This window comes from Chenopodium quinoa, unplaced genomic scaffold, assembly GCF_001683475.1.
Source record: "Chenopodium quinoa cultivar QQ74 unplaced genomic scaffold, ASM168347v1, whole genome shotgun sequence".
In the NCBI taxonomy this organism is placed as follows: domain Eukaryota; kingdom Viridiplantae; phylum Streptophyta; class Magnoliopsida; order Caryophyllales; family Amaranthaceae; genus Chenopodium; species Chenopodium quinoa.
This window is the reverse complement of record NW_018745461.1, coordinates 1,118,726-1,139,526: the sequence shown is the minus strand read 5'-3', so window position 1 is coordinate 1,139,526 and position 20,801 is coordinate 1,118,726. Positions and strand designations below refer to the sequence as shown.

Sequence of the window (20,801 nt, the reverse complement as noted above, 5' to 3'; positions counted from 1 at the left end):
TATGTGGATATTTCGTCATAAACGAAATCTGATGGTTCTTTTGAGCGGTATAAGGCTCGTCTTGTGGCTGATGGTAAGACTCAGCAGCAGGGTATTGATTGTGATGAGACTTTCAGTCCGGTTGTAAAACCGACCACTATTCGTACTGTTCTTAGCATTGCTATCTCTCACTCTTGGCCGATCCATCAGTTGGATGTCAAGAATGCTTTTCTGCATGGTAAGCTCAATGAAACAGTGTATATGCATCAGCCCATGGGTTTTCGCGACAAAAGTCGCCCTGATCATGTGTGTCTATTGCGAGGCTCTCTCTATGGTCTCAAACAGGCTCCTCGAGCCTGGTATCAGCGGTTTGCAGATTTTGTCATCTCTATTGGATTTGCTAACAGTAAATCTGATAATTCTCTGTTTATATTTAGGCAGGGATCTGATACTGCCTATATTCTGTTATATGTTGATGATATCATACTCACAGCTTCCTCTGATTGCTTACGGGCACGTATTATGGATCTTTTGGGCTCCCAATTTGCTATGAAGGATTTAGGTCCTTTGAGTTTCTTTTTGGGCATTGCTGTCACTCGTGATGCTAATGGTATGTTCTTGTCCAGAAACAGTATGCTTCTTCTATCATTGATAAGGCCGGCATGTCCAACTGTAGTCCTTGTCCGACACCAGTTGACACAAAATCCAAACTTAGTGCTTCTCATGATGCTCCATATGAGGATCCTACTAAGTACAGGAGTCTTGCAGGTGCCCTTCAGTATTTGACCTTTACTAGACCTGACGTTTCTTATGCAGTTCAGCAGGTTTGTCTCCATATGCATGATCCGCGCAATGCGCACATGGGAGCTTTGAAGCGTATTATACGCTACTTACAGGACACTTTGTCTTATGGTTTGCATCTGTATAAGTCCTCCATTACTAAACTTGTTGCTTATACTGATGCGGATTGGGGGGGATGCCCCGACACCAGGCGATCTACTTCAGGTTATTGTGTTTTCTTAGGGGATAATTTGATTTCCTGGTCTTCAAAACGGCAACCTACATTATCTAAATCTAGTGCAGAGGCAGAATATCGTGGGGTTGCTAATGTGGTATCTGATTCTTGTTGGATCAGAAATTTGTTGCTCGAGCTCTATTTTCCTATTCGAACAGCAACTATTGTGTATTGTGACAATGTGAGTGCCATCTATCTTTCTGGTAATCCCGTGCAGCACCAACGCACGAAACACATTGAGATGGACATCCATTTTGTCCGTGAGAAGGTCGCAAAGGGCGAGGTACGAGTTTTACATGTTCCCTCTCAGTATCAGATTGCAGATATTTTTACGAAGGGACTTCCCCGGGTTTTATTTGATGATTTCCGTGCCAGTCTTAGCGTCCGTGACTATCTCGCTACGACTGCGGGGGTGTGTTAGAATATATGCAAATATATTCTTGTATATATCTCTTGTTTATATTAGTTAAGTGTATATTTAGGATTAATCCTTTCCTAGTTTGTTACCGTAATTATAGCATTAGATTGCTATTGTAATTTGTATATAATATTTACACAGCTAATGAAATGATCCGACGATCATATCACTTTCAGATATTCTAGGCCCTTACCATTCTCAGCCTTGGTAACAGTGTGGACAGGAAGGCCATCAGAGAGGCTTGTTCCGTTCTTACAGTGACAAGGGAATGGGATCCTTACCGTCTGACCTCCATAAATCAGAAAATTCCGAGGGGTAGAAGGAGGCAGGAAGTTAGTCTGCAAGAGGGAGCTCAGGCTCTTCACCTGAAACAAGGATTCGATATGGCCCAGTGTAGTTTTACTCTGTGTAACATAACCTGCTATAGCCTCACAAGTGGCCTCGTTTGTCATGCATTTGATTGACGGTGTGGGCTGTATGGCTTCGAGCACTTCGTAGTAGCTGGGTTGGCTTTCTTTGTAGGGGAATAACGGACTATTTAAACAGTATAAGGTGTTGAGATTCAAAATAAACACTAGTACTAATGCTATAAACTGTTGAGCTTGAGCACCCATTTTTTTCGTACATGTAATTAATGTAATGCTTTGTAAATTTTCTCTACAATTCTGATATTAAGAGGATATAATCGGAGAAGTAAGTCAAGTAACCCAGAAAGTACGTGTTTTAAACGTCCATTGCTACTTATTTAACACACAGAAGCATGGGGTTGACTTGGTAACTGAGTAGAATTAATAGGTCGACTGCTATTGATTGGGTAGTTATATTTCCCTGTATTGGTAAAGTTTTGGGAAGTATCCAAGACGGCGAGACCAAAAATACAAAATTCTAAGCATTGCAAATCTCTTACATATGTAGCTAACTAGCTATGTACTTGGAGCAACTTGCCCCTCAAAGAACACTAAAGACTTGACCATAAATAAAGCTGTTGTGATTGATCAGTAAGCTAGTCCTTACAATTATTAAACCGTGTAGAACGGGACTTTACATTGCCTGGTCATTATAGCAAATTAGGCGGGGCACAATATACCTTTAGAAGATTTTATAAACAGCATACAATAATGAATAACACATACCGATGACTTCCTAGTCCAGCCTACGAGAATGTATTATCACGTACCCAAGGCTATTCTTGCTCATTTGGATGGCTCCTGACACTCAAAATAAAACCTAATAAGCAATACAATACCCATGGACCAGGCACATAATGGATGTTTTCTGCTCCTAAACTATGATCTAAAAGCCACGGTTACTAGTAGGACTGCAGAATTCAGGCAGACGGAAAATACTGAGCCCATCCTAATACCCTATCACATCTTTGATCTGTTTCTTAGCTTTACATCATTGCCTAGACGTTAGACACAGACTCATTACCAGTTTTATATAGTGTGTTGGAATACTGACTGAGGCCTCAAGTATACACATCACAACAGCATTTGATCCAAGCCCAAACATCTCTTCAGGTACAAGGCTCGTCTTTAATTCACACTAACAGCAAGTCAACATATTTTTGTTAGTAACAATATACTATCCCAGCATGTAGTTATCATCTGAAGTAATAAGCCGTACTGTATGGGGCTTTATATAAATGATCCCAAGGCACTCTCTCAGCTCACCATCTCTCTGGTCCTTTTTTCCCTTTCAATATCTAAGCTATAGATAGTGTAAACTACATTACTAAACGCTTGCCTAAGATGTATACTACTTAGTCACCAATCAAGCTAGCAGCTAACCTTCCATGGGACGCAATTCTGCACGCTTAGGCAGGTAAGAATACAAAAGTTTGCAACTCCTGGGGATTGGACATTATTTCCTCATTATTCTAGTATCCAATTCAAAAAAAAAAAAAAAAAAAAAGGAAAAAAAATAGAGATCTTGACTACAAAACTGACAGATATCAAAGTTAATTAAAGACATATAATGGAAATTGGAAAGAACGAGCATAGGTAGACATAACTAACAAACAAGCAAGCAAACAAAAAAAAAAAATACTAAGAACAAAAGAACAGGGTTTTATCTAGATATAACTAAAAATCAATGTGTTGCGAAGCATTGTGACCAATCTTACAATAAACACACTCACCACAACGACGATGCGAACTGATTGATTTGTCTATCTCCAAGCACGGTCCAGCCTAGTTGTTCATGATGACACAATCTGCAATTCTGCATAGTCATCATGAATTTGTTAAATAAATCAACATGCAATATATAAAAATAACTTCCTTTTTTTTTTTGGTTAAAAAGAAGCTCTGTATGCAATATATGTTGTGTTCACCTTTGCTATGTGGCATATTTGGTTGAGGCGTAATGCTTGGTACTTCTCAAATTCAAACACCCCAATTTCTTCAGCAATCTCTCAGTGTAAATGGGCTGCTTCAGAGTTTTTCTTTTCTTCAAAGTGAAGCTCTGAAAGTCCGAAGCCCTCTCCTGTACACTGGTCTCCCCCTCCTTCAAATTTCTTCAAAGTAAACTGTGATGCATCGTTTCTAATCTCCACAAAAGAAGCTGGCTGCGCTGTAGTGTGTAGAAATTCTCTGGGTGCCTGGATTGATGGGCTAAACTGGAGAGGTTTTCTAGCCTCAAGTTATGATGCCGAATTGAAAGCTATCCATCTGGGGTTGAATCTGATTAAGACCAGAAACTGGACAAATACAATCCTCTGCTCTGATGCTAAACGAGCAATTGATGATATTTTATCGAATGACTGTACCTCTAATGCTCCATCGATGTTACTAAATTGCAGGGACCTAAGGATGGACCTCCATGTGGATATGCGCTTTGAGAAGCGAGAGAGCAATGCAGTAGCTGATGTGCTTGCAAAGGATGCTAGGAGCAATCTGGATCGCCTGAATGAATGTTGTATTTTGTCTAATCCACCAGATACTTGTCTTGTAGCTTTTGAGAGAGACATGAACTTTTGTAATGTAAACTCTAGTACTACTTTGACTGGTGATGTCCCAGTGATCTTTGATTGTAACCGAACTTTAACTTAAGTATTGCATCCTTAACTTCAAAAAAAAAAAAAGGGTGTAAAATCAAGAACTGTGGCTTCTAATTCATTTATTTACAAGGCAATTTAAGTAACCATTCAACAATACATCAGACAGGATTCTTTAAGCTTGTGCAACAGAATAGAACATGTATAATTAGGATATAAAGATTAAAGCTTCTTTATAAGTCTATGACTCTTGGAGTTTCATTGTATGCAAAGCCACAACTATACACGATCTTCTTATTTTCTAAACAGCAGCTGATGGAGCAATAACAAAAAGATTGACTTCTGCTCTTAAGTTGCAACAACAATGGTTCCGTTAAATTTATTATCTTACCGTCTTAAAATTATTCTGGCTCGCCAAAATCTCCCTCCGATCCAGAGCAGCCATCTCTCTGGCCCTTAACCACTTTCTAACCTCACATTACTCCAAGACTCCAAGTACATCCTCGAACAACTTCACGTCTGTCTAATACAGAGCCTTTTCAGACATAAATCACCTCCAAATCTCTCTTTAGAAGACACTGCACATCCTTTTGCACCTACCCTGACGAGTAGGCTGGTTCTACAAGTTTGGCTACATATTATGCTAGAATTGTCAATCTCATTCGACCAGTATGACCATATTTGTGGCACCCTGATCAGTTTGCGAAACCTAAGGCTATTATACCACAATTTGAAATCACTAACAAGTTCCCCCAGATGAAAATTATATAAACCAAATCAGATTGAAAGAGAGACATGATACCATAAGCTAGCTCAAGAAGTCTTCGTATCAAAAAAAGATCAATCCGCTGTTCGTGCCAACCAGTGCCAACATCTGACTTCTCGAACAAAATACTGTCTATATCATCTACATAATCACATTTATGCTGATCAAGAAAACCATGTGAAATTCGCAATATTGAGGCACTAAAACAAAAATTGATATCCACAAATAACATTGTCTCCCTAGTAGTTAACCCTTTTTTCCCATAATTGCACATCTTCGTTTCACTCGTAAACCCGAAACCTGAAACCCAAGCATTGCGTTCTTTGAATAACCATGTAAAGCTGCCTAGAAAATGCATCAACCACCAGCCATTTCCCATTACCTTGGCCAACCCCCACAATATGAACAATCATCAATGATGAGGATTGCTCTTCCTTGTTATGATGTTATCAATACTATATGATTCTCCCAATTATTTCAGAATGTCACATCACTTTGAATCATGATTAATACCATCAAATACCACCTTTCCTTCACCCTCGAAGCTTCGAAGCTCGTCACTTTCCCACCTTGATGCAGCCCCTTGGACAGCAAATCATAACTATCACAAGAAGAATTACTAATTACAACAAATTTCTTATGAAAAACCCAAGTATGGTTCAAAATTAATACTTGAGAAGCTCCACCCTATTCTCAGAGGCATTTCGTCGAACATGTAATAGGCAAAGCAAAACCTTAAATCACCTCACCAAAAATAAGAAAATCCCTCAAACTTGGAGAAATTTCATGTAATTCCATAGTTATTCACTGATTTTCTGTAAGAATTCTGGCGAATACTCCAACCATTGTAATGTCGTACCCTCATCTTTGCAGTTTCTTCAACTCTCTTTCTCTCTCCTAAAATTGCTGGTTTTGATGATAAATTCTTCATAGAAATTGGAAAGATCGCCATTTTTGATGAAGTATAAATTTGTATGCTAAAAGTAAAGATTTGAGATTATGTAATCAGTAGATTCAATGTTTCAATCCGCCATTGCCGAAAAATGGCGCGAGTTCATAGTTGTAGAAAATAATTTTGGGTTATAATTTTATTTGTGATTTTGGGCCGCAGCTATTACGGTAATGTCGTGGTCTCGTGGATACTGGATATATAGTCCATGATGACTTCCTAGAGTTAACCTCTATTTTTAATGGATTAGATTTATGGAGTACTCTTTTTGTTTGAAAACTAGATTAGATCCCGTGTCATACACGGTAATTTAAATAATTATTCAATAAAATAATATTTAATAAAAAAATATACATTTGTTAACAAAAACAAAAAATACTAAAATGAATTTGTTTTTAAAAAAAAAAAACCTAAATACTATAATTTAATTTTTCTTTTTTTTTAAATAAATATTACTGTATAATTTAATTAAACATACATTTGTTTTTCAAAAAATATAAATTTGTCTAAAATAGTATGATGTATTTATTATGAAAGAGCTCATTAGCCATACAGGTATTTTAATATACACATTTGACAAAACCTGACCTATATATATTTGTATATTTAACCAACATATTAATATCATTTTTTTTTGCTTATTAACCAAATGAATTTTTTAAAGCTATGTACTACTTCCTCTGTTCTTTTTTACTTAACCTGTTTCTTTTATCACGCTTACCAATGCAAAATTTTAACGATCAATAACTTTAATTCTCGATAAGTTAAAATTATAAAAGTTATATATTATGATAGTACTTGTTGAAACGAATTTAAAAATATCTTACATGAATATGTTTTTCTTTAATTATTATTCACAAAACACGGTCAAAGGAGGAGTGGTGAATAGTGTAAAAGTCAAAGCGGGTCAAGTAAAAAAGAACGGAGGAAGTATGTATTTAACCCGTAAATATATTTCTATTTTTTTTTTAGAAAGTAAATTGGTGTTGTAAAAAAATACGGAGTAGTACATTACACTCAATATGTCAAATATAAGATTTCGTTTTTTTTCCTATAATTTATACTCTGCCGTTGTTAATATTTTTGTGGAAGGATTTATCAAATATTTTATTTTAAGTAATTTTTATATTCTAGTTACTTTCTTGAAGCTTCTAAATATAATGTATTATTTTATAAAGATATTAAATAAAAAAAATGCTATTATTGAAGTATATGACACTATAATTGGCAAAAATTATGTTAAAGCTAAGTTTGATTTTTTTTTTTTTTTGGTTTTCCTTTTACATAAGTTTATATAGTTGTCAAGAATACATCAAATCTTTTATTTATGTATAGGTTTTTATACTTTATTTTTATTTAATATTTGTTTCCTTAAATACAGTAAAAAAAAATAAAAAAAAACTAAGGGACACACCAGAGAATGACACGTGTCATTATTGGTGTGTCTTTTAGTATATAGTTATTGATTGATTGATTGATAGATTCTTTTAGTGATAGTGAATAATCTGGGTGTTGCCCCAAATTGCTATTTTTATAATCGTGCAATTTTATATTGGAACAATTTTATATTTAAAAATAACTCATTTATTATTTTATAATTATTCTCACCCACTAAATCCAATTTCTTAAATATTTTATCATTTCTCTTTCTTGTCACCCTTAATTAAACTTTTTATAAATACTCTCTTCGTTTCATATTAATTACAACAATAGGGTGTTCACTAAGTTTAAGAAAATTTATAGGGATCATATACAATGTACTTTATTATACGGATCTAATCTATTTATAACTGTGGGAGGTCAACCAATTAGTTGTTATTCTTGTTAATGTAATGATAATTAGGACAGTACTTAATAAGAAGGACAACGGGTTCGAACCCTGTAAGTTCATAATAAAAATTGGGAGGGATTGGAAGTTTGGAACATAGCAAATAGAATTGAGCCCAAATCAGGACTAGTCTAAAGGATAAATCGGTTGAATAAATACTAAATAGTGGCGGGTTAAGGCTTTTATTTGGGTTCTCTTTCTCTCCACGTTCTTCATCGAAGCAGCTTAATCTCTAATACTCGTATCCTCCGTTGAAGCAGCTTCTGAGGTAAATTGTTATCATCATCATATCAATTTCACAATCTAGGGTTTATTTTGGTCTAATTAACTAATTTAATTTCCAAAAATCTGAATTATTGGTTCTAAATACTAAGATTATGAAAGATTATAATCAGCGATTACATTATTATTATTTTACCAGAAAACTAACTTGATTATTGAAACAAATATCCCTAAAATTATTTTAAGGTTGAATCAAATTCGGTTGCTAATGTACTGCACAAGCCTTTAATGTTAGGATTAACTCTGAAATTAGACCTCCTTTCCCTGGTTTTGACCCAAATTTAGTTATGAATTATGTTGTCAATTAACAGATGTTTTTTAATGGGATAATAAAAGTTCTTAAAAACAATAATATGATTACATCAGGATTACTCTTTATTGTATAAACTTATTGTAAAGAAGGTAACTTTATTCTGTATAAGCATGCAACTTTTCTTACATTATACTGTATCGGTTACATATTATTTGCAACGATTTGACATATATAAAACTTGTTCCGTAAAATACTTGTTGTATGACTGCCTTTGTCCCCAATTAACTTGTTCATCATGGATTGATAAAGCAGGGATAATTTGATTTCAAGTCTATGGATTTCGGGTTGAAACCATGTGCTACTACTACCTTACAAGATGATAGCCTAATGTTAGATAGGCTATCCAGTTTGCCTAATGAATTGTTAATTCGGATACTTTCTTTGCTTCCTACCAAGGATGCTGTTGCTACTTGCTCATTGTCTAGTACTATTAAACGTGCATTTCCATGGATTACGACCCTAGACTTGAGTGATTCACCTGTCTCGAATTGTTTGCAACATCCATATGCAATCCATCGTTTCCCTAGTTTTGTATCTTTTGTTGAGACTGTTCTGCGTGCGCATCAGTCTCGGTATCTCACCAGCTTTAGACTTCATCTAGGCAAGGACTACGCCACCACATACTTGGGTCGCACCAAACATAAAGTTTTTGGATGTGAGAAAGACTGTTTTCCGGACTTGAACACCAAGCCGTGGATCTCTTTTGCTATAACCCGTATTGGCCTCAAACAACTTGATCTCCGAATTCATGTCAGGGAACCGGGTCAGCTTCCACCAGCTATCTTCTTGTGTGAGACGTTGGAGGTGCTCAAACTTGATGTCAACCTCGGTCTTGATCAAGTTTGCACCATGCCTTCCTTTCGTCTTCCAAACTTGAAATTACTACACCTCTATGCCACTCTCATTAACGAGGATGGCTTGTTGCCAAGGTTGGTTTCAAGCTGCCCTATACTTGAAGATCTCAAAGTTGTAGCAAATTGGAATCATGTCAACTACACACGTATTTCTTCGTCTTCTCTCCGGAGGTTGCATTTAGAAATATATAAACTTGTTGATGAATTTAGCAACACTGATTTTGTGCTTATCAATACTCCTAATTTGGAGTACCTTGGTTATTATGATAATCTACCTAAACGACTTTCTATTACAAATATGAGTCGGCTGGTAGAAGCAGAAATAGCCTTCGCAACTGTGACATTAGGTCAAGTTGAAGATCTTCAAGTATTGCTTAGCCTTATCAAAGCTCTCGATAATGTTCACCATTTATCTTTGCACGGCATTTGGGCACAGGTTTGTTTAAATTTCTAGTTTTGCTCGGGAAATTCCCTGTTTCTCATAATGGCATTTTCGTGAATAAATCAACAACTTTTTCATTATTGTGGGCTCCACAATTGAATAAAGTTGTTGGTTTATTTACGAAAATGTTATGTGAGAAACAAAATTTGCTTCTCACCTGAGAAATTGGGGCATCCTCGTTTTGCTCCCTGATTTCTCATTTATTTATATACTCCCTCCATTTTTTTTATCGCCTCATTAGTAATCTTGCACAAGATCTCATGAACTTAAAAAAATTTCTTTACAAGTATTAAATTTCATTTGCAAAAGGAGGTAGTATATAAAAACAATATGTAGTATGTATTTTATATTATGTAATGTGAGATTGACTTATTGCACCTTTGGTTGAAGGAGCTAAATGTTGATGGTATAGAGGATAAGCTGCCACTGTTTCATAATTTGAAATATCTAGAGCTGGCTTATTCTTATCATAACTGCTGGGATAAAGTCGTTTTGGCATTTCTCAATCGTTCACCGGTCTTAGAAACTCTTGTTTTTCCTAAGGTTAGTCTGTGACTTACTTCACTTGTGTATTAATTTTACATACATAAAATAAGTTCACTTGTCACATCCCATGGCATGAACCACATTGATCGAGAATAGTACTAGGATGGATAGTGACCTTCTGGGAAGTCCTCATTTTGGTTCATGTAACCGACCCTACTTATGGGATTAAGGCATTCATGGTGAAGAAGAAGAATATATTCAATTTAAATGTGGCGTAAAGTTGTTGATGTTGATTTTGATTGGGATCAACTTTGCAGGGATTAATATCATATTCATATGTGGGTGGACAAGGTAGAGTAACGTTTCCTTTTCCTGACGAGAAGATACTCAAGGAACAAGTGTTTTTTAATAAAACTCTAGCAGTGATTCCTTCATGTTGCAGATATCATCTTAAAAGAATTGTGATTGATTACTACTATGGGGCGGAGCGGGAAGTGAATTTGATCCAGTTTTTGTTTAGACATGCTTTTGTGTTGGAGGAATTGATCATAACGAAGGGACATGTTGCTGAAGAACATAATATGGAACTCGAAAGTACATTACAGAGTCTACCAAGGGCCTCAGCTACATGTTCAATTCTGTTCTATCCAAGCAGAGAGGAGACAGTACAGCTTCATAGGAGATCGCCTCAAAATAGGTCCAGGTTTGGTGGGTAACTGGCTGGAGATGGAGGAATACCATACCCGCCATGGGTGATGGGGGCGGGAATGGATGTACCCGCCCCCTATACTTATATGTATGCAAATAATTTAATTCAACTTCTCTAGTGAAGACATACTTATATATTTTGTAATTTTAATTTAATTTTTGGTATGTATTCTACTTTTATTATAAGATTTAAATTTTTAACCTTAGACGATTGTGTATTGAGTCTTTTATTATTATTATTATTATATGTAGTAAGAAGGATATTATACTACAACTGTCATATCTGCGGGTTTATCACATTTGAGTCATTACAGAGGAAGGGAACGGAAACCTTTAAAGCAACATATAGCCAACCAATACAAGGGTTAAAAATTACAGTACTACCTTAGTCTATTATCGATGAGATCTTAAGAGTTACCGATTAATAATAATTGCATCCAACACTATAAATTGACGGTATTCGAATATTCATTCACATTCACATACAAGTGATTCTTATCTTCAAATTTGTACTATATTAGTCCTACTTTGTTTGGAATAGACTACTCTGTCTCATGCCATAATAAACTAATGATACTTACTAATTTACTATTGCGTTTGTTATCTTTTGCCTAATTTGCACATATATATAAAAGAAATAATAAAATAATTGTAGGCCAACTAGTTATTGATATTAATCATACATTCATTTTTTTTTTAAAAAAAACGGCTACATATATAATCATATTAAACATATGTAATTAAAACTACTTCATTGGTCCCTAAATTTCATTCCTGTTTTGCTCTATTATGTGAGGAATAAATGTTGAAAAAAGAAATGTAATTTAGGGACGCGGGGAGTAGTATTTTAATTCATCAATTGTCATTACGATGGATCTATTCGGAACATCCAACTAGTGGACTTAGATACCAAGTATTTATCATCATTCAACATTTCAACATACAAAAGACCAGCGAGCTAGCACATAATAAGCACATTAAATTAGTACTCCATAATAAACAAATAGTATAATATTTATGTGGACTATTTTGCTAATAATCCGCTAGGTACTCCTTCAAATCACTAATCTAGTAATAAAGGACTAATTAAAAGCTAACAAATGATAATGAAACATACGTAGTATAATGCAATAATTATATGACGTACTATTAATTATTCATGAATCTTTTTGCTTTTAACATTACTAAACAACTCTTCCATGAAATCCTTCAAGTTTTTATCAGACGATCCACCCTCGTTGGCCGCTTCGACCGCCAATTCTCTCCATTTCTTAGCATTCTCCTTAATCTCTTCACTCTCCATAACCTCCTCCAAACACCTCTTAATCTCATCACTCTTAACTAATACACCACCTTCTTCGTCTTTACTCACATTAACCCTTACCCCGGTCTTCCATAAATCCTCCAACAATTTAGCATTCGTTGTTTGATCCGTCCATTGTGGAAACCCTACCATGGGTACGCCTGATGTTAGGCTCTCTAAAGTCGAGTTCCACCCACAATGTGTCACAAAGCACCCTACTGAGGGGTGGGATAGCACCTCCACTTGGGAGCACCATGGGACTATTAACCCTTGTTGTTTAAGCTCCTCCATGCAACTCAACTCGTCTTCTTCTTTATTATCTTCTTCATTTGTTTCTTGACTCGCCTTCTCCCTAATGACCCACAGGAATGGCCTGTGGGTCTGTATTAGGGCTTTGGCTAACTCCTCCATCTGTGGCTTGGATAGCACTGAGATGCTTCCAAACGACACATAGACCACCTTAGAATTTTTTCCTTGTGAGTTTAGCCATTCCATGTAATCCGCCTCCTTAGATTGTTGGAAGAGGTCCCCTCCAAAGGATTTGTCGGAAGGGTCCTTTCCATTCAAGAAGGCGGAGGGAAGGATAGGGCCGATAGGAATTAAGGTGAACCTCTCAATAGCTTTTAAAGCATGAACTTCTAAAGCTTCAAAGGTATTAACTAGGATTATTGGTTTATCCTCAATCTCTAATTGTTGTATTTGCTCTTGGAACGTAGGGAGGGCGAAAGTGTAAAGGGAAGGGTTGGAAGGGAGAAGGAATGAAGGGAGGTCACGTGCTTTGAGCTTCAATGGCATGTTTGGTAATTCTAATGACCATGAGGGGTCTTTCTCACATTCATTTATAGCCTCATTATACCCATTAAAATAATAGTAGTAGATATTAAAAACTGTGGCAGGTTGAATCCAAAGGAGCGCGGATGGCACGTGAAACATACGTGCTACCTCAGCGGCCCAAGGTAGGAGGAGTGTGTACATCAAGCATGTAATTGGTTTACCCTCGGCGACACTCTTATCAAAGAGTGTCGACAGGGTCTCAACCCCACGTTGGCGGAATGTTGACATATAATTTGTGACATCTCCGTCACTAGCCTTAAAACCATCATCATACCCGTCAGAAAAAGTAGTCAAGGTCATACCATCAGGGATCGTAGCCTTTTTAAGACATTTGTGGGCAGAGGCAGCGGTGGCAAAGGTGACATCAGCCCCGGCCCTTAAGAGTCGCTTAGCGAACTGAAGGGCGGGGTTGATGTGGCCTTGCGCCGGGAAGGTGACTAGGAGGAAGTGAGGCCTTTGTTGCTCCATATAAGGCGGTACGTGGTGTACAAATTTTTGGGTTGGCAAGTAAAGTTGGAAGGTGTAAAAAATTTGAGGTTATGAATTTGTTGTGGTGCTCTAATCTTGGAGATTGGGAAAATGTTTGTAGTGTAAGTGAATGTGTTACTTTGTTGGCATGTGATGTAGATAGTTATAGTTTGTGGTATATATATATACATATAGACATATAGTGATTAGGCACATGCTTGGACTAGTGACGTTTGTGGTGACGAAAAATCAAAAGGGTTGGCAAATTATCAGAATTAAGTAATTGTAAAATGATTGATATGTTTAGGGTTGGCAAATTGGATTTATTTTGCAATTTGCTAGTCGCTAGTCGCCTGAGTATGTTATTATAATTATATGTATAAAACTATGTCAAAAAAAATTTATATGTATAAAATATTATTTGATGAGTGGCTGACAGCAAGTATACAACATAAAATTGATTGGAATTATTATTATTATTATTAAACATTTTGCCTTATTATTATTATTATTTGGATATTTTCTCTTGTGACATTAGAGTATTAGATCCTCCACCTAGTTTTAAAAATCGTTACTTCAACTAGTTATTGATACATGTACTATTCAACTTTTACATTAGTATTTGAATATTTTTATTTGATCATGAGTTGTGGACTTGTGGTTTTAACTCCTTTAATTAGTGTGGTCCAAGCGATGCATCGGGTTGCTAGTTTGTAATTGTTTAATTTGCTAATCAAATTCGACTGATAGTAAGATTTATTGGTTTTGAGTTTAAGTCTTGTTATAAATATTTTTTTATTGTCAAACTCAATCATTACATAATGAAAACAAATAGTATAATAAGACACAAATTAACTTATCTAACTTAACTATAATTTTGTTGGATAAAAAAACACAATTAATAAATGGCTAATATGTAAGACTCTTGCTTCAAAAAAAAAATAAAAAAAATATGGTAAGACTCTTAAGTCTTAATTATCTTAACTTAAGACCACTCACTAATTAATTTTTAAAAACTAGTTTTAAAAAGTGGAGCTAATTTAATAATCACTTTGACCCAAACTAGTTACAAAGAAAATTAGCTATACGTGACATCCAAAGTTAATTTGACGATAAGTTTGCCATTGAAGATTTCAATATAAGTTAAAATTTGGGATCTGCAGTTATCATGCATGACTAGATTCAATATATGTCAATTTCACTTTATATGAATAGTAGGTGTTATAATTAAATTAATTAAGTGGGTCAAATTATATTTTGAAAATTAAGTGGGGCCAATTAGTCAATAATATGCCTAAATTTCAAACGTAAGGTCTTACGAAATTGGGCAATAAATTTATGGAAAATGCTATACATAGCCCTTAGGGCTACATATAAGCATTTAATTTACTCTTGAAAATTGTTAAAAATTTAGAAATTCATGACAAAAATACACTAATTACACCGATTTGCGCGTGTTTTTGTCATGAATTCCTAACTTTATACATTTTTCAAGAGTAAATTTAATGCTTAAGTATAGCCCTAAGGGCTATGTATAGCATTACCCTAAATTTATATACTACCTCCGTTTCTTTTTAGTTAACACTTATTCCTTTTTAGTAAGTTTTTTTTTAGTTGATACGTTTTCTTTTGGGGTAAATTTTTTTTACTTTATATTTATAAGCTACCCCACTTGCTTTTTCATTCTCTCTCACTCTCTCTCCTCTCCTTAATTTATGTGCCTAAATCAAATGCGTCAACTAACTAGATCGGAGGAATAAACTTATTAAAGATATTCTCATGGAAAATTCTCTCAACCAAGAACCCTCCATTCAAGAACGTGACCTTCTCACACGCTCAAACAAGAAATTCAAATGCAAAGTTTCACACTACACTCCTAATAATGATCAAGGGGCACAGAATGGAGACCATCCTTTCCCTGAGGCTAATCGCCAAGCCCCAAGAACCATTTCTTTTAGTGAAATGGTGAGCTTTGCGCAGATGCAGGGGCAGGGAAAATTTCAAAACCAGAATACAGAATTGGAAGAGGATGATGATGATGCGTCTGATGATGATGAAGCCCCTGAAGGTTTTAAAGAGGATCCCCGCTGCCCTGTCATCCTCTTAACTAAAGAGGAGAAGAAGCGTATGCGCAAGCCATGGAAGCATACTCTCATTATTAGGGGTGGGACTTCGGTCTGGCAGTTCGGTTTGACCTCGGTTTGAGTCGGTTTCGGTTTGGAGCGGTTCGGATTGAAATGGTTTAGTTTAGCTGGCGGGTCGGTTTGGTTCGGTTTGGGTTAGTCACGGCTCGGTTTGGTTTCGGTTTATTTCTTTGCGGTTTAAATTCGGTTTGGGTCATAAGCGAGTCGGTTTATAAACGATTCGGATTATGTCGGTTCGGTTTGATACGGGTCGGTTTAAGGGGCGGGTTTACCCGGGTCAATGTCAGTTCGGTTTACAAACGGTTTGGATCAAGCCGGTTTGGTTTGAAATGGGTCGGTTTAGGGGCGGATTTACCCGGGTCAATATCGGTTTGGTTTATAAACGGTGCGAATCATGTCGGTTCAGTTTGAAATGGGCCGATTTAGTAGAGGGTTTACACAGTTCAATTGGTTCGGTTTATGAACGGTTTGGATTATGTCGGTTCGGTTTATAAGCGGTTTGGGTCATGAATTGAATTCATGATTGTTTTAAAGATCGCGTCATGACCATGATTTAATGAGTTGATACTTATAATACGATAAATCGATAATTAAGAATGTACAAATATTTAATTAGATTGATCAACAAGTGTTTTAAACTTTTAAGTTTTAATAATCAGATATGTAAATATGTTTATCGATTGTAGATTTGTAGTACATACCAATAATTCAATGAGGCAATGATACTTATGATAGTATGATAATGATACCAACCATACATTCGTACGATATGATATACATAATAATTAATCTATAATTACATATACATTAACAATATCGTATTGAATCAATTTCCATTTCCAAACATTGCATTTCTTATAAATTATAACTTACACGAGATTAAATGGATTCGTTATTTAGTTTGTTACTTTATTTAGATTACTAACTCAAACAACTTAATAAGTTAAATGGACGAAATCACGAAATCATGACCATGATTTAATGAGTTGATACTTATAATACGATAAATCGATAATTAAGAATGTACAAGTATTCAATTAGATTGATCAACAAGTGTTTTAAACTTTTAAGTTTTAATGATCAGATATGTAAATAAATAAATATGTTTATCGATTATAGTACATACCAATAATTCAATGAGACAATGATACTTATGATAGTATGATAATGATACCAACCGTACATTCGTACGATATGATATACATCATATACATAATAATATAATTACATATACATTAACAATATCGTATTGAATCAATTTCCATTTCCAAACATTGCATTTCTTATAAATTATAACTTACACGAGATTAAATGGATTCGTTATTTAGTTTGTTACTTTATTTAGATTACTAACTCAAACAACTTAATAAGTTAAATGGACGAAATCACGAAATCACTAATTAAAGCGGTGATGAAAGCATTATGCAATACTAATGTACGAATAGTCAAATATACAACGGTTAGATTGAATGCCCATGAAAAACAATGGTTAGATTTTCATTACTTTATTAGTTATTAGTATTATTACTTATTAAGTTATTTTTAGTTTTATAGTTTATTATATATACTGATATACAATCACAGACTCACAGATGTCAGATATTGTCATATTGATTAGCATTAAGCCATTAACTCATTAAGTCATTAACTATGTCGTATTGAATCAATTTCAATTTTGAAACATTTGCGTTTCTTACAATTTATAATTTATAAGTAATAAACTAATAATAATAATAATAATAATAATAATAATAATAATAATAGTAGTAATAATAATAATAATAATAATTATAATAATATTATAATAATAGTAGTAGTAAACTAGTAATAATAATAATATTAACAAATAATTATACTAACAACAATAATAATAATAATAATAATAATAATAAATAATTAAAAAAACGGTCAAAAAGACCTAGAAAAGCACAAAGAAAATCTAGACCGTTAGATCTAGATGAATATTCTAGAATCTACAAAAAAAAAAATGAACGGTTAGATCTAACTTAGATGTTGAGATTGAATATGGACGGTTAGATCAACTGAAGTAAAACCTAAACCTAGAAAAAAAACCCACTCTCACTCTCTCAGCCATTCTCATTCACTCATTCAGCCGTTTCTCTCTCAATCTCACAATCTGTCATAGTTTCTCTCTCTAACTTCTCAGTTTCTCACTCTTTCGTTCTGAAATTCTCAAGAATCTCAAGCTCAATTTCGTTTCATTTGTGTTTTGGATCTACATTTCTGATTTCTAGCTTTACATTCTCGTTTTTTTGTTAATTTTTGTTGTTTTCGTTTTGATTTTTTTCGTTTTTGTTCCGGTTTGTTTATTTAGGGTTTTTGTTTTCGTTTCATTTGTGTTTTGGATCTACATTTCTGATTTCTCGCTTTACATTCTCGTTTTTTTGTTAATTTTTGTTGTTTTCGTTTTGATTTTTTTCGTTTTTGTTTCGGTTTGTTTATTTAGGGTTTTTGTTTTCGTTTCATTTTTGTTTTGGATCTAAGTTCTGATTTCTGATTTCAAATCTTCCTCTCCTTCAAGCCGTCAAACCCTAAGGTAATTTTTTTGTTAATTTATTCGATTTTTTTCGTTTTCGTTTCGGTTTTTTTTTTTATTTCAAGTTCTGATAATCTACATTCTTGATTTTTTCTTTTGATCTCCAGTTCAGGTAGTTCTCCATCTTCAAATCTCCTTCAAGCCGTCAAAGGTAATTACTTTTTCCTTTTTGTTTTTTTTTTTTTTAATACAGTTTTTCTGTTTTTGTATTTGATTATTGTTGTTGTTCTTGCTTGAATATAGTCGAAATATGCCTAAAATGAGTAAAATCTGTTGTTGATTGTATTTTTGTTTTTTACGGGAAAATGGTAGATTTGTGCTGTTTTGTTGTTTATTATGCTCGATTTAAAAGTAATGATGATGGGTTGTTCAGATTATGTGATTATTATTGTTGGAATACATGCATTGTTTATTTATTGGGATTTTAGCTTTATATTTTTAACCCATATTGTTGGAATACAAGCATTGTATATGATTGGCTTAAAGTTAGTACTTAAAATGTACACATATGTGACTGTATCGTATATAACTTTCTATATTCTGTTAGGATATATGTTGTAATCACGTTTGTTGTATAATTCTGAATTTTGAAACATTGACTAGTGCAAATAAAATTCTGAAATATGAACTATCTATTTAGTTGAATTTTGGTATTGAGTGAATAGGATTCACTGTCGTGACTTCAGTGTCAGTCACATGAGACAATGCATGCTTAATTGCTCACTATTAGTAGAATCTGTCACTTAATTTGGTACTTATAAGTTATAAATGCTGTTTTTTTTTTTTGTTTCAGTCATGTCTCGCGAGTATGATGAATTTGACTATGAGAGGCAATCAAATTTTGATACTGTTAGCTCTCAAGCTGCCTCTGTCTCGGTTGATGATGCTAGTAATACCGGCACTATCAATCCTTCTGTTAATAAACGTCAAAGAACCGCAGGTATATGGAAGCATTACACTTTTTTTGTAAAGACGATAGGTAATGAAAATGTAGATTATGCTCGTTGTAATTTGTGTGGCAAAGAATATAAAGCACCTGGTAAAGCGGGTACTTCAACTTGTAGAGCTCATATTAATGCATGTTTGGAAAAGCATGGTCTCCAGTCCGGTAACGAATCACAATTTGATCAAATAACTTATTTACAAAAGTTTGCTAAAGCTATAATCTGCCATGCATATTCTTTAAATATTGTAGAGCATGAATATCTTAGGGAACTTCATGCATATTTGAATCCTAAGGTGCAGCATGTTTGTAGAAAAACTATGTTAAAGTATGTTATTGCTGAGCATGATAAATATAAATCCTTGTTGCTTGAGTCTTTGGCTAATGTTTCTGGTAGAGTTAGCTTTACATGTGACTTGTGGACTGCATGTACTAACCGAGGCTATCTCACTTTGACTGCTCATTATGTTGATAACAGTTGGTCTCTTAGGTCTAAAATTTTAAATTTTAAACAGCCATTGCTCAGTGATGATACGATAAACGTAAATCTGAGAGCAATTTTGAAAAACAAAAATAAGTTCCTGCTGAGTCCCTTCTGCTTATATTATTCCTTGCTTCGGATAAGTTGCTGATCTGTTATTGCGTGTGCTGGTTCCTGCTTGTTGCTGCTATTTCCTCTGCTCTTGGGTGCTGGGCTGCTGCTTCAAGATTCTGCTCCCAAATCACTCACATTCTCACTCCTCCCTTCATCTTATCATGTATCATTTTTTGCAACGCTAAACTTGATGATGTTTCAGTTGATAAATCTGAAATCTAATCTGGGTAGTAGTGATAGTAGTTTCATTATGTATTGGTATATGTATTGTGAATTTTAATCAATGAAAATGGTGACTTTTTTTAATTGCTTGTTGATATTACTCTAATTTTAATGTTATTTATCTCCAATCTTATGTTATCTTATTGGATGATCATGAATATCAAGGAACAATGAAGATAATTTGGGTGGACTTTATTACTGGAATGAAAAGATACAAATGATATATCTTGTAATTAAAATAAATAAGTAATCTAAAACGATATTAATAATGTCGTTGGCCTAGATCTAGGTGATATAAACCTTTGTATAAACCTAAGCCGTTTGATTAGATCTACATTTATTAACATTAATTATTTAATTGTATTTACTATTTAGCCATTTAGGTTGTAAATAATTCAATTTTAATTAAGCAGTTTGTAATTGGATAAGTTTAAACAGGTTGCGATTTGAAAACAGTTCGATTTTAACGGTTTAACGGGTTATGGCAGTTCTGTTTAGACGGTTAGCGGATTATAACGGTTCGGTTTATACGTGCGGTTTAAACGGTTTCGGTTCATAAACGGGTCGGTTTAAACGGTTAGCGGGTTACAAATGGTTCGGTTTAAACGGTTTTTTTTTCGGTTTAAACGGTTTCGGTTTATAAACGGTTCGGGTCATTAACGGGTTTATAAACCATTCGGTTCGGTTTCGTTTCGGT

General features: G+C 34.4%; 2 protein-coding genes and 1 long non-coding RNA gene across 6 annotated transcripts; 1 reads left to right on the top strand and 2 right to left on the bottom strand.

The window, feature by feature from the left end:
- Positions 1–2,667: 2,667 nt before the first annotated feature.
- On the bottom strand, positions 2,668–6,283 carry LOC110714941. Of its 2 annotated transcripts, none has more exons than XR_002510177.1 (3): positions 4,802–6,283; positions 3,748–4,480; positions 2,668–3,635 (listed from the first exon to the last, which is right to left on the bottom strand). It is a non-coding gene; the product is annotated as an uncharacterized LOC110714941 (long non-coding RNA). The 2 variants fall into 2 exon arrangements; XR_002510176.1 differs by having other exon boundaries at positions 2,669–3,635; positions 3,748–4,096; positions 4,183–6,283.
- Positions 6,284–8,034: 1,751 nt separating this feature from the next.
- LOC110714779 (F-box/LRR-repeat protein At4g14103-like) lies at positions 8,035–11,345 on the top strand. Of its 3 annotated transcripts, XR_002510155.1 has the most exons (3): positions 8,035–8,221; positions 8,801–10,387; positions 10,648–11,342. XR_002510155.1 is itself a non-coding variant. In XM_021893329.1 (2 exons), the coding sequence occupies exon 2, from the start codon at positions 8,822–8,824 to the stop codon at positions 9,854–9,856; it is 1,035 nt and encodes a 344-aa protein (XP_021749021.1). In that variant the 5' UTR covers positions 8,035–8,221; positions 8,801–8,821; the 3' UTR covers positions 9,857–11,345. The 3 variants fall into 3 exon arrangements, 1 of the variants encoding a protein (XP_021749021.1); XM_021893329.1 differs by having other exon boundaries at positions 8,801–11,345; XR_002510156.1 differs by lacking the exon at positions 8,035–8,221 and having other exon boundaries at positions 8,249–10,387.
- Positions 11,346–11,897: 552 nt separating this feature from the next.
- LOC110714725 (crocetin glucosyltransferase, chloroplastic-like) lies at positions 11,898–13,816 on the bottom strand. Its single transcript, XM_021893261.1, has one exon. It carries the CDS (start codon positions 13,641–13,643, stop codon positions 12,192–12,194), a length of 1,452 nt encoding a protein of 483 aa, XP_021748953.1. The 5' UTR covers positions 13,644–13,816; the 3' UTR covers positions 11,898–12,191.
- Positions 13,817–20,801: the final 6,985 nt, after the last annotated feature.

Bases quoted from the DNA above. Each gene is read 5' to 3' on its own strand.
- LOC110714779 (XM_021893329.1), top strand. From the start codon at position 8,822: ATGGATTTCGGGTTGAAACCATGTGCTACTACTACCTTACAAGATGAT.
- LOC110714725 (XM_021893261.1), bottom strand. From the start codon at position 13,643: ATGGAGCAACAAAGGCCTCACTTCCTCCTAGTCACCTTCCCGGCGCAA.